The sequence below is a fragment of the Polypterus senegalus genome, chromosome 2 (assembly GCF_016835505.1).
Source record: "Polypterus senegalus isolate Bchr_013 chromosome 2, ASM1683550v1, whole genome shotgun sequence".
Lineage (NCBI taxonomy): Eukaryota > Metazoa > Chordata > Cladistia > Polypteriformes > Polypteridae > Polypterus > Polypterus senegalus.
Genome location: NC_053155.1, coordinates 195,011,446 through 195,028,792, shown reverse-complemented (window position 1 = coordinate 195,028,792; position 17,347 = coordinate 195,011,446). Strand labels below are relative to the sequence as shown.

The 17,347-nt window shown below is 37.2% G+C and overlaps 1 protein-coding gene across 11 annotated transcripts in view; it reads left to right on the top strand.

The window, feature by feature from the left end:
* Nucleotides 1-17,347, top strand: part of caska (calcium/calmodulin-dependent serine protein kinase a) — a 509,789-nt gene that overhangs the window by 115,013 nt on the left and 377,429 nt on the right. For all 11 annotated transcript variants that reach the window (XM_039745129.1, XM_039745125.1, XM_039745124.1 and 8 more), the window contains exon 2: nt 6,797-6,909. In XM_039745129.1, coding sequence (XP_039601063.1) covers nt 6,797-6,909 — 113 coding nt within the window. The remainder of the gene's footprint in view (nt 1-6,796; nt 6,910-17,347) is intronic.

The window sequence follows — 17,347 nt, the reverse complement described above, 5'->3', positions numbered from 1 at the left end:
TGCATAATAATGGGAAAAGTAAAAATAATGACTTTCTAAAATGGATACTGTAAATGTAGGCAATATGAAATTTAAGAGGCATGTGTGTGCATTTCCATATTAATTTAAGAACTAAATTGGCCATCTGTTATACTAAACAGTAACTCAAACAATACTTAAATGAAGCGGTTGACTATAACAATGAAGGTTCCCATTGTCATGTTGGATGTTTGGAAAGCACTGAGTGGCTGAAATTATTTATAGCGATATGTCCTAAAAGTGAAGTGCCATACAGCGATCAGTAATAAAAACACACATTTAAACATGCTGGACAGTAGCTTATGTATTGTTTTCTACAATATAAATTCAGTATGACACCGGTGTCTCCAAACACTCAAATATTATGTTTAATACATTTTACAGTAGAACTCTTAAATAAAATATAATTATATTTTTGAAAGAAAATAACAGCAAGCCACAATATCAATAATGAATTGTCAGTAACTACCTGAATTGTCATTTCAGTCTGTCACTGAATTATATGAACTGAAGTGTGTAAAGGCAATACAAATTACAAAATATCACTAAAGGGTTAACTGTCAAATAGTACACTTGCAACAATGTATAGCGCAGTGACTTTAAATATGTCAGTGCTTCGCAAAGTGTGCTTTGAACTGTGCATATCAGCTCAGTGCTTTGAACTGTGCTCCAAGTTTCAATCTCAGTGGGCATGTCTCCTCAGTGCTTTAAACCAAATGCCCCGTTTCATTTCAATTTCCACACCAAATGCTGGCTTATTACTTCGACCTGTGCTTGGGGTGTAGGTTGGGAGGGGCATTTCCACTGGCATGTCAGCTTGGTGTTTCAAATTCTTGTTCACTGAGCTAAACTACGTATGGCATCACCAGATTTCAAAAATTCAACAGAATTATCAGGTGAAATTAATGTTTGTAGGTGATCAATACATTTTAAATTACTGTGCTCAATAATACTTAGTGTCCAGAAGCAAAACTATAAATTATACTTTGTCATAAAAACGAGTCCAAGACATTATAAAGGTTTGGGGCAGCCACCCGTATATTGTTCTTCCCAGCTGCAAGAGGGTTTTCTTTTCAAACAAACGACGTGCATATCACAGAGTCCAAAACAGAACTGGCTATAGTAGCCTAAGATGGAGACTTTAAAGGTCTTGAGAGGAACTGATGTCATCAAAGGGGTCGGAACCAGAAGTGACGTCATCAGAGGGGCCGGCTTCGGAAGTGACGTCATCAGAGGGGCCCGGCTTCGGAAGTGATGTCATTAGAGGCGCCGGAAACTTGCAGGATTTCCCGGGAAAGGTCTGTAGGGAACTGAGAAAGACAGTCAGTGTACTCCACTGCCCCCTGGTCGGATGTTTTATTACAATTACTCGAGCCGTTTAGCTGCCTCCTACTCGCATGTTTGTGACAGCATGTAACAATTGCAGACTGATGGAATGCATAATGCTGCAAAGAAGAGCTTTAGTAGGGTCAGGTCACTTCTCTCACCATAATACTCTCTTCTGATAATTATCCCTTCTTTGCCTCTTATCATTAATCTATCTACTCTGTATATATGAGAAGATTAGCTAAGTTGTGCAACATTTTCATGCAACACTCATTTTTATTCTGTCATATAGTATACATCTATATATAATTTTTTCATCTTCATTAGGAGAATACAACAATGATACTCACTTGTTAATACAACCAATTTAATGTGCATCAAAAAATATATACTGTACATCTTCTTTGCTTAAAACAGTAGTGGTTTAGTTGTGCGTTAGCAAGCAACAAGTAACATGGGTGGCGCAATGATAGCTGTAGCCGCCAATGCAAAGGCAAGGTCCAGCACGGGTAAACGCGTGTCAAAAAAATCTCACATTCCAAAAGTTCGTTTTAAAATATTTTGTGAAAGTTAAAAGCAAATAATCCACACAAGAATAAAGGAAAAATGGTTACACAAATAGTATAAAAGGCAAAAAAAAGGGAAAAAATGTATCTTCTATCATCTTAGCTTTTCTTAAACTTTAGTTATTTCTGTACTTAAAAGTTCTTTCTTCTTCTTTCTATAATTAAAGGTTCTTAATTTCTTCTTCTGTACACCTTAAGCATACGGTATAGTGCTTAAATAAGCAAGTTTTCTTTATGTGCTACTTCTCACATTCTAAGAGCCTGTAGGCTATCAAACACAGTCACGTGCACAAGCACGATCACGAATACAGTTAAAAACCAGAGGCTAGTCACTAACTGGAGAACATTGTTTACTTAAAGCTGTTAGAAATGGCAAGAATATACCAATACAATTCTATTTACGGGGTTTTAGGAACCTCCCATAGATTATGCATTGCCATCTAATAAAATATTCATGAATCTTATAGAACTAGGAAAATGGCTCTTACAGTACCAAAATACTGTAAAAAGAGTTACTTTTTTTATTTAATAAAAAAATTCCACCATGGAGTGATAGCAAACGAAGCAAACTATTGACAGAGTGGAGCACACACACCTTGTAAAGATATAGCAAAAGTAAATGTGCATCTTGTTTCTTGTGTATCATTTGTAGAACAAATCAAAACATTTGACTGACGATTGTATGTTGTTGTTATGGGTAATGATTGTGGGTTTAGGGGTTTAAGCTACTAAATATTAAATTAATCAGTTGGAATGTGTTCTTACTTTGATTGGTAGTGAGGGGGTTACGTGGTAAATGTGTTAGTGACTGGGATTGTACTTCTGTAATGGGAAGATTGGTTAAGAATGGTACAGAAAGAAGAACTATCATTGTTATTTAAGGAAATGTCATAGTTACAGCACAGTATAATAAAAATACTTTATACTGATCGCCTATTCGGACTTTGAGGAATGTGTTCTCGAGAGAGGGATGTTGTCGGTTTTTCAAAGTAGCTCTAGATATGTTTATTCTACTTCTCTTTGTTGCCACAGCACTTGAGTGGATCTTTAATGCCGAACTCTGTGGGAATCGCTGAGTTCTCTTTTCACCACAAAAGTTTCTACAGTGATGTTCAAGGCGCTGTTTCTGTTTAAATGACAGTTGTAATTGTAAATGCACCCCATATTTTATTCATATTACCCTAGTCACATATACAGTAGATATCAACTATAGAGTGTGGATCACGTGATACTTACTTACATTGATCACCTTGGGAGAGTATTATGTGTGTTTGTGAGACAGTGTGCCAGTGACTGACTGATCTACGCCATATCTCTCAGCCTGTATGATGTGTTCTGGATTTTCACCTTTGAATTCTGGATCCAACAAAGCAAATTCAGCCTGATCTGTCACATTGGGTTTGTTAACATCCTTTTCAATGGCGGAAATCAAAGACATCAAATGGCAATGAATAGAAGATGGAATATTGTAACTACGTGAGCTGCCTTCTGCAATTTAGTCATCACATTTTGATGGCAATTTTAAGTGGGAATGATTCCAGAACAGATTTCTTATGTGATGTTTCCACAGTATCTCTAAAAATAATTTTGTTGATTTTGGTTATAAATATATCCCTTTTTTATTTATTTTAAAAATTTTTTTATTTTAGTTGTTCTTTAATCCAACTTGAACTCATGTTTGCAATATGCACAGATTATGAAAAGAATGGCACGAACAGCGCTTGTGACAGATTAGAATAAGTCCGAACAAAGAGTGCATTTCAGGACAAATGACAAGGCGCATTTTCAATTTATTACTATTTTTTTAACCTGCAACATTAGGGCTGTGGAACCCCAAACAACGGTTGATTAAATGTGATCTCAAGAAAAGATGAGGGTAATAATAACGCTAATAACAGGAGCAATCATAATGATACAATGTAAAAGGGGAGTATTTATTAAAAGAGCCAGGGCTCCATGAGTGAGGTGCCTTATTTTGTTTTAGTAAGACAATTGTTTATTGTATAGTATAATCTGCCTGTCGGTGTTAGTTGTATATTTTTTTTTAAGACATCAGACACTAGAAACCATTGATGAATCCTTCTCTGTAGCAGCAAAAAATAAGATTAATAAAGTTTATTAGACGTCATTGAACATGATCATGAGTGTGGTGAGTGTGAAATGCTTCAAAGTTTCGACATGCTTTCCGACACAATTGCTTCAAATATTTCAATGCTTTGTGAGGCTTCACTCCTCCCATCACTAGCTAAACTTTCTAAAGTCTTACAGTTTAAGGTTTCCATGTGGAACTCACACTTGTAAATTTGGTTCCTCATTGCATTAATCAATCTTCACACATTCACTGCATATACCGAACCGTAACGCCACAACTAAGTGCACATACCGTTACAGCCCTTCTGATGACTATTTAACATTTCCACATTCTTCCTGTGCAATCTTTTCTCACTGCATTGTAATTCTGATAGTAATACCCTGTAACTGTCATGTGAGAGTAGACTAGCAATGCATTAAGGCTAAAGTCTTAAGGAAATCTTAATGCAACCCTGATATTAGTATTGCATGTACGATCTTTTAAGGTTACAAGTCAAAAGTGAAAATTGTTAATTGATAACTGTTTCCATAAAAGGCATTAGCTCTCCGGAAATGTGTTCTTTTGAAATTGCAGCACATTAAGTAACTAAACAATATAGTAATATGACAGAAAAGGTGATATCCCTCCCATCGTGATTACGGTGGTACAAGAATCACATGAGAAAAAATATACTTTAGCTTACATTTACTGACGGTTGACGCGGTTACAGACAGGAAGCATATGACAAAGAACTTTTATCCAGGTGGAAATCTGGATCTACGCAGTCTGCCATTTTTTGTCTCCACGCTGAGAGGGTTTTCGGACTTTGCCGACACATGCTTCAAAGGGTTTGGCTGTTGTCCAAGCCTTTTATACTGTTCTTCTTCACTTGCTGGTCTTCTTTGTCTCCAAACAAGGGCAGGTAGGGGCTGAACTCCTCCTCCACAAAATACAGAAATATCATAATGTTTACATGCCAGTAGTTCTTACTCTCCCAACAAGGAAAGAAGGTTTTGTACTGACAGAGGACAAAAATACTGTTCTGTGTTTAAGCTGACTATACAATCCTCCAGTTGTCTTTGGCTATCTAGTCTATGCTTGGTTGGCAATTCTAACTGCTGAGCCCCTGTGTTCCAAACTTAGCATGCACATGTGAATGGATTCTTTAACAGTGTTGTCCAGATATAGTGACATAAATATTAAAGAAAATGTATTATACCAATAACCGAAAAGAAAGTGCTAATGTCATCCATCCAACATTTTTGCCAATGCAAATCATATAAAGCCAAATTATAAAAAAGTAAGAAAACTTTATGAACCCGTTGCCTGTCACATACCTTCAGAAACCAGTCCTCAATTATGCTTCAATACAGTAATCCCTCCTCGATATCTTATATCATTGAGGAGTTTTAGTTAATATGTAATACATGCTCTGATTGGGTAGCTTCTAAGCCATCCGCCAATAGCGTCCCTTGTATGAAATCAACTGGGCAAACAAACTGAGGAAGCATGTACCATAAATTAAAAGACCCATTGTCCGCAGAAATCCGCGAACCAGGGAAAAATCCGTGATATATATTTAGCTATGCTTACATTTAAAATCCGCGATAGAGTGAAGCCGCGAAAGTCAAAGCGCGATGTAGTGAGGGATTACTGTATAGGTTGTAGCTCTCTGAACCAACCTTATTGCTCCCTTTCTTGCATAGAGACTCATCAGTGTAATTTGCTGATTCCAGATGCCAGATGTTTCTTTAGTCGAGTTCTTTAGTTGCACAAGTTGTCCCAGTGTCCATTTTTGCAAACTCACCACTGTTTCACTGTTTTCTAAAATGTACCTTTGCATTGAATATATTTATTAACCTTACTGAAGTAAGACTAAAGTCCCATTATTACTGATTTAGGTTTTATTTTAACATTAGTTGCATTACTTTTTTAAATAATTTTTTCAGCATTTTTGAAATGGTGAAAGGATTGTAAAGATTTTTTTTTTTTCTAACATGAGGTCCACTATCTGAGTTAGCATATGAGTTTGCCTTAAAACGATATTATTTTGCTCAAATGTGCTCATGTCATTTGAATTCACAGATGCCATCTGATTATCTTTAAGTTCATCATATCAAAAATAATAATTTGCTCCATTTGAAAAAGTATTAGATGTTCCTTTTTCTATGTAACACAATGTTTTTAAACTTAATTTAAAGCAAAGTTTAAAAGTAATGTTTTTTTAATTGATTATTGAAAAAAAAGAGGCTAAGAAAGTTATGACCTCTGGCTGCTCAATTGCTAGTCATTTATCAGATTGTGTGATTGTAGATTGCAACATGGAAAATGAGATAATGTTGAAAATGTTGGATACTTAACTTTCCTTAAATGTTATTTTAAAAGTATATTTCTTAATTTTTATTTTTGATTGACAGTTTTCTATGGAAGTGAGACTGAACAGAGGTCATTTCATTTGAATTAAAATTTTCGTCTTATATTCTTATCTGGCATCTCATTACATTTATTTCCTTATTTATCATCGTGAATTGTTACTTATTGGCTAAATTATTGCCATATATGTATCCCTTTAAAATTTGACATATTCTAGCCTCATAATTTGATGTATACGGGTGTTTGAAGGATGTGTTGTCATGTTTTAATCTTCACATTAGTAGAAGGTGAATTTTGCTTTGATAAAAGACTGATAATTTTGTGTATCCTTAAATTTTTTTGTGGATTATGTTTATTCCTTAAATAAATATGTTTTGTCATTTTATTGCAAGTTTGTAAAGCTGAACTAATTTTTCTTTTTGCTTTATCTTAATTTTTCCAGGGGACCATTTAGTGTTGTACGACGATGTATCAACAGAGAAACTGGACAGCAGTTTGCTGTAAAAATAGTGGATGTTGCTAAATTTACTTCAAGTCCTGGTTTAAGCACAGAAGGTAAGTGACTTATGGAAGTGATTTTTCAAACAGATACTGTCCTGAATTATGGGGTATTATTGTATCTTCAGATTTAATTCCTTATGTAAATGTTTCAGGACCTAATTAATTATTCTATCATATGCAGTATTTCTTCTTGTTAGATATCAACCATAAAAAGCACACACATAGACACTCACACACCTAAAAAAAGAAAAAGAAAACTTTCCTAAAAGTGCTGTATGATTACTGATAACTTTTGCTTCTAAAGTGATTTGTTATTGTTACTTTTAGTTAAAAAAAAAAATGTTATTGATATTAAAATCTATTGTACTTTAAAAACTGACTAATTTGCCTATTTAAAGGGTTTCTCACCCACTGAGGTGGATCAACAGTCTCAAATTATCATTATTTGTGTTTAAAGTTTTAGACTAAAGATTAATAGTTACTCATGTAAATCTGAAACTATATTCTCAAAGTTTTGTAAATTTTGGAAAGTATCATAACATTAGAAATCATATTTATCCATTATACAGTATACAGTGGAACCTCGGTACACAAAAGCAATTTCTCCCATAGGATTGTATGTAAATACAATTAATCCGTTCCAGACTGTACGAACTGTATGTAAATATATATGTAAATATATGTAAAGATTAAGCACAAATATAGTTAATTACACCGTAGAATGCACAGTGTAATAGTAAACTAATGTAAAAACATTGAATAACACTGACACAAAACACCCAGGCTTACCTGCTCAGCTACACGAGTAGGCTCTCTCTCTCTCTCTCTCTCCCTTAGCAGCACGCGCTCGCTCTCTGTCTCTCTCTCTCTCAGAACAGAGAGGAACATTTGAACAAATCCAAACTTTAATTTAAAAACCAACCACAAGCACCCAAAAAAGTAACAGTGCAGGAGATCACGCTGTTAGCCTTACAGCCCGATCGCTGTACTGTATAGTAAACAATTTTTTTAAAAATGAGTTTTAAGCACATGGAAAAAAAAGGAACATTGCAACAATTCATGCTACGAACTGATTAATTAACTTTTGAAAAATCCGTAATACAAAAACCACCAAGAAAACTAACTTTGTATGAGTCGAGTTCTGGCATGAAGTGAGGTGGAACTGGGTGGAGAGGAGGGAGAGTGTGGCTCCACAATGGAGGGATGTTTTCCTTCAGCTGTTTTCTCTCTTGTGATTTCTTGGGTTTCTGGTGTTTTTAGCTGTTTAGCTGGTGGGAGCAAAAGCTTCATGCAGCCATTCCAAAAACAAAGTCCTTGTGACCCAACCCTTCGTGTTTGCCCTTCACATTACTGGCAGTCTGGCTTTGTTTACATTGTGCTGCTTGAAAGCACGAAGGTTCTCAAATTGGTAAATGAGTAAACTGGTAAACATTTTTCCACCTCTTCCAGCACTTGAAGCCTCTGCCTGGTTAACGCTGTAACTCCTTTTGCAATATCAGCTGCTTTAATAGATTCTTTCTGCTTTAGAATAGTCAAATTCGTAGATTTTGACTTCTTGTACTCGGCGGCAAGATCAGTAACACAAACGACACGCTCAAACTTTTCAATAATTTCTTTCTTTACTTCGATTTCAGTTTTCTTCAAAAAACTTTCTTCTCACCACTCTTCACTTGCTTAGAAGCCATAGTTAACTGCAGAAGCACACAAAATACTGTAGAGCACAAAGAGAGCGCAGGTAAAGCACGCACGTCTGACTGAGAACAATGAACAGGGAGCGGAGCGGCTCTGCTTAAATACAGTAATCGGCACATATGAACCAGCCAGGCAGGCACGCACGAACCTCCCTCTGTCTCAGCAGCAGGCAGGCACGCACAAGCAACACCCTCCCCCTCCCCCTCTCTCTCTCAGCAGCAGGCAGGCACGCAGTGCAGGCTCGCTGTCTCTCTCTCTCTCTCTCTCTCGCTTTCTCTCTCTGTCAGCAGCAGGCAGGCACGTCTGACAGAGAACAATGCAACATGTGCGGAAATCATCGGCGCGCACAAACCGAAAGGGAAACTGGCTTGTTCATATACCGAGTGTGTGGTCGTGAACCGAGGCAAAAGTTTGGCAAACTTTTTGGTCGTGAACCGAGTTGCATGTGAACTGAGACGTTCGTCAACCGAGGTTCCACTGTACTCTTAAAATAGTATTCAGTAAACCATTAAACACAATTAAGTATTATGTGTTTTAAAAAGTACTAGCCAACCCGCGGCGTAGCATACACCGCATAATCAGGCCGGTTTTTGAATGATTTTTAAGCACAGGGAGAAAATTAACATTTAAAAAATCGGTAATGTAATAAATCAGCAAGAAAAGCAACATTGTAATAGTGCACGGAACGAACCAACATACAATCGTCCGTGACTGAAAACTGGAGGACCGCCATCGCTCATGTGTCCACCTCCAACTTGTCACCTGAGTCATTGTCATTTTTGCACAGTCCAGATGCACCTGTGACTCACGTAGTCTTTCCGTGTTCCTGCAGGAGCATCTAAGAAGACACATGTTTGTCGCGGATGAGAATTGCTGTATGTAGCGCGTAAAACAGTTTGCAATGGTGCACGCGGTCGTGCGTCGTAACCGAAAACTCGGTTTTTAAAGACTGCTTACTTTATTGTGTTTTAACCTCAGTTGTAAAGGATTGTTTTAAGGATCCCATGGGATACCCCTCGCAAACCGTTTTACACGCTGCATATGGCGATTCACCTCTGGCATGGCTCCTTCCTGCGTGCGCCATAGGTGTCTTACTTGTTGGTGGCTTAGTGAATCCTCGCCCCTTCCGGCGTGCTTTCCTTGGTTGTCTTGCCTTTCCATGGGTGTCTTGCCTTAGTGAATTATATATATAGATTTTTGTGTTTTATTTTAATGTTATCATTTGTACATTTTTAGAATGTGCCACAATCATTAATTGAAAGAGCATAGTCTCAGCTCATGTTTTGTTCACTTTCCTGTTGTATGTCATGTGAGAGTTCCTCAGAAAAAGCTAAAATTGCTAAGGTTAAAAACAGTTCTTTTGAATTATTACCACTGCATAATTCAAAAGAACTGTTTTTAACCTTAGCAATTTTAGCTTTTTCTGAGGAACTCTCATATGCTTCTAGGCTACCTGAGGCATTTAAAGTCTACAATGTGTCCTGGTCTCCTTTCACTGGCCATGTCTGATACCCCTCTTAAAGGAGGCACTCAAAAACCATTCTGAGTACATGTGAAGACTGCTTCATTTAACACCTCTTGATCCACAGAAGATTGATTCTGTGTAGGGCTTTTCATGGTATAGTAAAATGAGAGAGGGTCTGTTTTGTACTCACCAATGGAAACCAAGTAACTGTAGGAAATGGTGTATGGCTATAATAAAAAGAATTGATGGATTTTGATCTATCAATAATCAGATTTGCCTTTGCAATGCTGGTAAATAGTCTCCCAGCTTATTTTCAATACCTTTCTCAGTAGGAAGTGATTTCTGACCGTTAGATTGTATCAGGTAAACTGAAGCCCCCTTGTTTTAAAAAACAGAATAATACAATTTATTGATAAACACTACTATAGAAATACGATATCTGCATATATTTTGATAAAGAAGACAGGCTGCAAGTCAGAGAAAACAGACAAACAAATAATAACACAGAAGTGGCTGATTTGTTACTGACTATTTAGTGTTCTAATTTATCTTGGCACTAATAAACAGTTTGTCTTTCTTACATTGTCCTTTGTCCGTGGTGTGATACAGTACTTCCTCAGCTTGCTGTTACGCTACATGCTATGCCATCTACAACTTCATATGGAAAACCATTACTCTCTCTGGTATAAGGCTCTGTGGAGAGTAGCTTCCAGGCAAAAGAAAGTTTATGAGTATTTTGCTTATCAAAAAGTGGGAGACTTTTTTACCTTAAAGAGAGTGGTTTGTTCACAATCAGAACAAATTGTTAGCTCTGCATCTGAGCTTCTGCACTGCTGTTTAATCTGCTGCCTTACTAGCAAAATGGACACTTCCCACATTGTCATACAATGGAGATAGACCCCACAACCCATGGGCAAAAAACTTTTCAGTCTCTGTGACCAGATTTTTTCAGTTACTAAACAGAGCCTGCGACTATCAGTGATGATAGAGATACAGAACAACAACATATTGAGAGTTTTGTCTGTGGACTTTCCTGCACTTAGAACAACTGCAATTATTAAGGAATTAGATGGATAGGAATGGTGAGCTTTGTTGGGCTGAATTGCCCGTTCTTGTCTAAATCATTCTAATGTTCAATAAAAAGGACTGTATGCACCCTTTGGAAGTTTTCATATTTTATTGTTATACAACTGTCCATCATAGTGGTTTTAATTTGGCTTTTTTATACTGATCAACAGAAAAATTTTCTTTAATTTCAAAGTAAAAAACATTAGATTAGGATATGTTTAGGATAATTTTATTCTAAACTTGTATTTAACCGTGACATTATCTGCAAAAGCAATGCAAACACATAACACTAACAATTATTGATGAAGAGGTATGATATTGTGTACGTTCATATACTTTATGATAATCGGGCAACCCATGCAGGGATGTTTCGACTATGTGCGCAATGCAGCCTGTTTATGGAAAAAAAAAAAGAATTCTTTGTACTTTGTGCATGTTTCAGGGGTCCCCAGTTTTTTTCACTCCATCTATATTGACTGTTTTTGTCTAAATTGGACAAGGCAAGTACATATTTTAAGTTTGAAGGACTCAAATTATACCTGCATTTTATTAGTGTAAACATGATACATAATTAATGCTGACAATGCCCATGTATATTCTACAAAATGTTATGAATTTATTTAAACATGTAATTATGATGTAATTTAGATTTTACCAGTTTTATGGCTGTGGATTAAACTGATTACATATGCATTACTGTTAAATGCGTGTTGACACCTGTCTGTGTACATATTCCCTTATTGCAGCAGTAAACGTTTGCAAGACCACGTCTGTATTATGTAGGGCTGCCGCAAATGATTATTTAGCAAATGATTCATCTGTCATCTATTTTTTTGATTAACTGTATAACGTATTGACTAACGTTTTCAAAATGTTTCAAACAGGCATGTGAATGTGTGCTGTATTTGGATATTCATTGAATAGTTTCATACACAGTACCTGAAAACTAGATTATCAAAAACACAAGTAAAATAATTCCAACAAGACCCAACTATTATCAACAAAATATTTATATCAAAAAAGCCTAAAAGTAAGAAAAGTAATGTTTTAATTAATAATGAACTTATTAACATAACTTGAAACCAAATAATTTGGGTTGGCTTGTTATGCTGACGAGAATTTTTCTCAGTATTTCCTTGCCATAATATGCTTTCAGGGTGTGAATGATGCCTAAATCCAGTGGCTGAAGCACTACTGAATTGATATGAATTTCTCAAGTTTACCAGCTTAACAACCCTAAAAAGAACTATTGTTGAACAGCTAAATAAGAGTAATTGGGTTACTTGCGGTATTTCTGGCTTGCCCGTTTCATTAGTTCATCGTACCTCCTGTTCATGTACAGGGTGGTCCAGATCTAATTATGCAGATCCAGATTGTCTGGATGACTTTGATTTATGCAGAGATGATTCCAGTTCGGCGCAAAGATAACTCTTCATGTCATCAGTTTGCACACTTTTCGATGGTCTTGGATTTTTTGGGTGATTTTCTATGTAATAACTTCATTAAGTTATAGCGTAATGAAAATTGCACCTATATTCATACATTGAGCTAGTGATGTTGTGGAATAACACACAATGTTCAAACAGCCACTTTCTTTGATTTTTGTTTTTTTTTTTTTTTTGTTTTTTTTTCTCACCTACTGATATTTGGGGGAAATGTCTCCCTCTAGCAGTTGCCTCCATGATTTACCTGCTCAAAAACAGTACATAGTGTTATAGCATAACTGTGAGCATTGTGTGGGAGGGGCAGGCACAACTATTTGATTAAGAAAGTCAATTTGATTGATTAATTGCTGCATCCCTAGTAATATGTGACAGAGGGCTGGAATCAAATGTGGAAGGTCAATCAGTAAATCAATAGACAGTGTCACATACTGTGTGCCTAAGACAGTAGTGTTCTGCTCATAGTGCATAGACTGTGAAACTTAGTTTGCATACAGGGAACCCAGGTTGGGGCACAGTATGACATGAGCAACACCTGGATGAAGTTAATTCAGTTACACACACATACTCACTCAAACATAAACACTAGGACAAAGCTAGGAAAGAAATCAGACCCTTTAGCAGAACATTAACTATAAAGGTAAACATATACTTTCTATGTGAATTTCTGCTTCTGTAATGACAACAGTCTTTCTGTATCTCATTCTGCATGTTTCTAGATATGAAAAGGGGCACTCATGAGCAGTGTTACCAGCTGCAAGGAAGTAATACATTTGTGAAATAGTACAATAATAATTGTGAAGTAACACAATTAAAAACAATTTGAGTGACTGAAGTAATCTTCCATAGTATAGAGGAAAAGATAAACATCTTAAAAAGAACAGCAGTAACAATTCTCACAGTAAGCCTGTTCATTTATCCCACTGACTTTGACAGGAAGCAATTTGCCATTTGGAGGTTGTTTTTGAAACCGCAAAAAGAATACTCCAAAATATAAGACTTGAGGCTCTTGGCAGCAATGAGGCAAGACACTTTAAATAGCAGTTAAACTGACACAGAAAAGCCTAATGTTTTTATGGGTTCTACTTTTTATTGCATGCAAACATAGCCAAAAGAATAGAATGAGCTGGATATAAGGACTACCGTAGGTACTCATGTATAAGTCGAAAAATGTATGCCTTAAAATTCATTCAAAAACACAGAGTCGACTTATCCACGGGGCAACACTAATTTCATTAAATAATTCTTTAAACTGTGAAATACTGTACTTGAATATGAGCATTATAGGTTTTGGATAACAAACATACCGTTAGCTGCCAGTAGATGGCGGTAACCGGAAACATACAGTATTTCGGACCATAAGGTGCACCGGATTTTAAAGCGCAATATCAATTAATGGGTCTACTTTCATACATAAGGCGCAACGGATTTTAAAGCGCATTCAACGAAACAAAACAGATAAGTCAAACTTTATTCAACTCATTCACAATAACTCTCAACATTGCTCAGTTGTAACATAAAATAAAAAACAATACACTCACTTTTTCAGTTCATTCCTCTTCCACAAATCTATCAAATTCTTCATCCTCAGTGTCTGAGGTAAACAGTTGGGCGATTTCAGCATCAAGCATGCCCGGATCTCTCTCATCATTATCCGAGTCAGTCTCATTGCTGTTTAGTGATGATTCCGCCCTCCGTGAAAGCTCAACGATACTTGTGACTGATACCTTAGCCCAGGCTTCCACGATCCATTGGCAGATAGTGGCGTAACTCGCCTGGCGTTGCCTTCCTGTCTTGGTGAATGTGTGTTCGCCTTCCGTCATCCAATGCTCCCACGCAGCTCGCAATTTAACTTTGAACTACCTGTTGACACCGATATCTAACGGTTGGAGTTCTTTGGTTAATCCACCCGGAATGATGGCAAGCTCCGAATTAGTTTGCTTCACTTGGATTTTGACAGTATCGGTGAGATGGGTGCGCATGGAGTCGCAGATCAATAGAGACAGAGATTTGTGGAAAAAGCCATCCGGTCTCCTGACGTAAACTTCCTGACTACGGTAGCCGTAATGCTCCAACAATCCATCAAGCGGTGCAGCTTTGTTGCTTACCAAAGTCATTCTAAAACATTTTGACAGATTTTTGAGCACCGTGTACCACATAAAATCGGTTCGAGGTCAGTAAGCACAACCAGAATTAATACATAAGGTGCACCGGATTTCAAGGCGAACTGTCGATTTTTGATAAAATTAAAGGATTTTAAGTGCGCCTAATTGTTCGAAAAATAATCAACATCCTCCCACAGTCCAAAGACATGCAGGTTAGGTGGATTGGCGATTCTAAATTGGCCCTAGTGTGTGCTTGTTGTGTGGGTGTGTTTGTGTGTGTCCTGCCCACCGCCCTGCCTGGGATTGGTTCCTGCCTTGTGCCCTGTGTTGGCAGGGATTGGCTCCAGCAGACCCCCGTGACCCTGCGCTCGGATTCAGCGGGTTGGAAAATGGATGGATGGATTTATTACAATCTACTCAACATTCATTTGGCGCAACGTTTTGCAGCTCTTTATTAAATTTGCATTGAATTGTTTCTGGAAGAAGCTTGAAGACCCCACATGCTCTGCATTATTAGCCTACGTACTGTATATTTAATTGCAGTTTATTAGTAAAATAGATCAATATATTAAGTCAAACTTCTTACCAGTACGATCATGAATTCTGAAAAGAAGACAAGATCATTGTATCCCACATCATTCAAACTGAAAGTTATTAAGCGTGCTGAGGAAACCAATAATTGTGTGGCTGGTAGAGAGTTTTGTGTAAGCGAAAAACTTGTAAGAGATTGGAGAAAAAATAAGTCTTCTCTACAAGCAATGCCAAAGTCTAAGAAAGCATTGCGTTTTAGACTTTCGCCTTTCAGTGGACTGGAAAAGGACTTGAATGACTGGATTGTGGCATGAAGGCAAAATGGATACGTTGTGACTCGTTCGAGCATTCGGTTCCGGGCACTTCAATTGGCAAAAGAAGGAAAGTATTTAACGATCGATGGTAAGCCTTTGTTGAAATTTCAAGCATCGGCTGGCTGGTGTACGCAGTTTATGAACAGATATGGGCTGTGCCTTCGTCAGAGAACAAAAATCGCGCAGAAGCTGCTGAAAGATCTGGAAGAAAAGGTCAGTTCCTTTCATAAATTTATTATCATGCAAAGAAAAAAGCATGACTTTGATCTCAGTAACATTGGTAACATGGATGGAATGCCAATGACATTTGATATGCCGGGGAATCAAACTGTAGCAGGTATTGGTGAGAAGACCGTACTTATTAAGTCAACGGGCCATGAAAAAACCCATTTCACCGTTGTCCTCTCTTACTTGGCAGATGGTACAAAGCTATGCCCAACGATAATATTCATGAGGAAGTCGTTCCCAAAGAACCTAAAATTTCCTGAAGGCATTACTGTTCGTGTACACCCCAAAGGCTGGATGGATGAGGCTAGAACGAAATTGTGTCTTCAAGATGTGTGGGGTAGGCGATCAGGAGCAGGGCAAAGTAAATGCCTGTCACTTTTGGTGTGGGACATGTTCCGCGCTCATACATCAGAGGATGTGAAGGATGAAGCCAGGAAAATGGCTACTACATTAGCTGTTATTCCCGGCGGATTGACATCGATGCTCCAGCCATTAGATGTTTGTTTAAACAAGCCATTCAAGGACAGAGTACGCAGCATATGGCAGCAGTGGATGTGTTCTGGAGAAGTAAAATTAACAAAAGGAGGGAATGTGAAGAAACCAGACATTGATTTAGTAGCTAAATGGGTAAAGGAAGCTTGGGACTCAGTTCCACCAGAAATGATCAAAAAGTCGTTCTTGAAATGCGGCATCAGTAATGCTATGGATGGATTAGAAGATGATGCCATCTATGAAGACAAAGAATCAGCAGCAAATGATTCAACAATCCGCGACAGCGAAGAGGATGATGTTTATGCTGACGACATCACGGAAGAAAACTTTCACGTTTTTTTCGGACATTCTGATGACGAAGAGTCAGACTTTGAAGGATTTGAAGAAGACACTTAGGGCCACTTTATTATATGCGAGGGACTTGAATACGAATTTAATTGAAATATTCTAACTGTAAGTAAATGAATACAAATTTTTGGGAGTTTTAATTTTGGCTTACTAAAATTCTTCAAAGATTAAAATGTTGAAAAGTCTTGGCCCAGGTACATTGGGTATAATTATGAAATTCAAAGAATTTGATAGGCTGTCAAGTTTTACCCTCGACTTACTTACTTACACGGGTCATAACAAATTTCACAATTTTCGGCTTAAACAACACACTCGACTTGTATGCGAGGTCGACTAATAGGCGAGTATCTATGGTAAGCAGCTTTGTTGGTGCAAGATGTGGTAGTCAACAAAGCAAAGGAAGGTGTGACTTTAGTGGGTACAAAGTCACCAAAAGTAGTTTATTGAAGATGGGGGGAAAAAAAGTAATCTGGTCTTAAAAATAAAGGGCATGAATTCTTGGATTCATGCATCATGTCAACAGATGGTACCATAATGATAAGGGCAATATTTTCTTGGCAAACATTTTACATATTTAATACCAATTTAACCTTATTTGAATGCCATGGTGTTCCAAAGCATTATTGCTCTCCATGTGCATTTTTTGGCCACAGTCCACCCTTTCAGAAATTAATATTTTCAGTTGTAAAATAAGTAGTGTCACAAAGTACAGATAATCTAAAGTGGATTCCCCTAGCCTTCACAGTATTTAGAACTCAGTCCAGTAGAGTACCTTTTGAGGTAAGGTGAAATAGGAGTTTTAAAGCA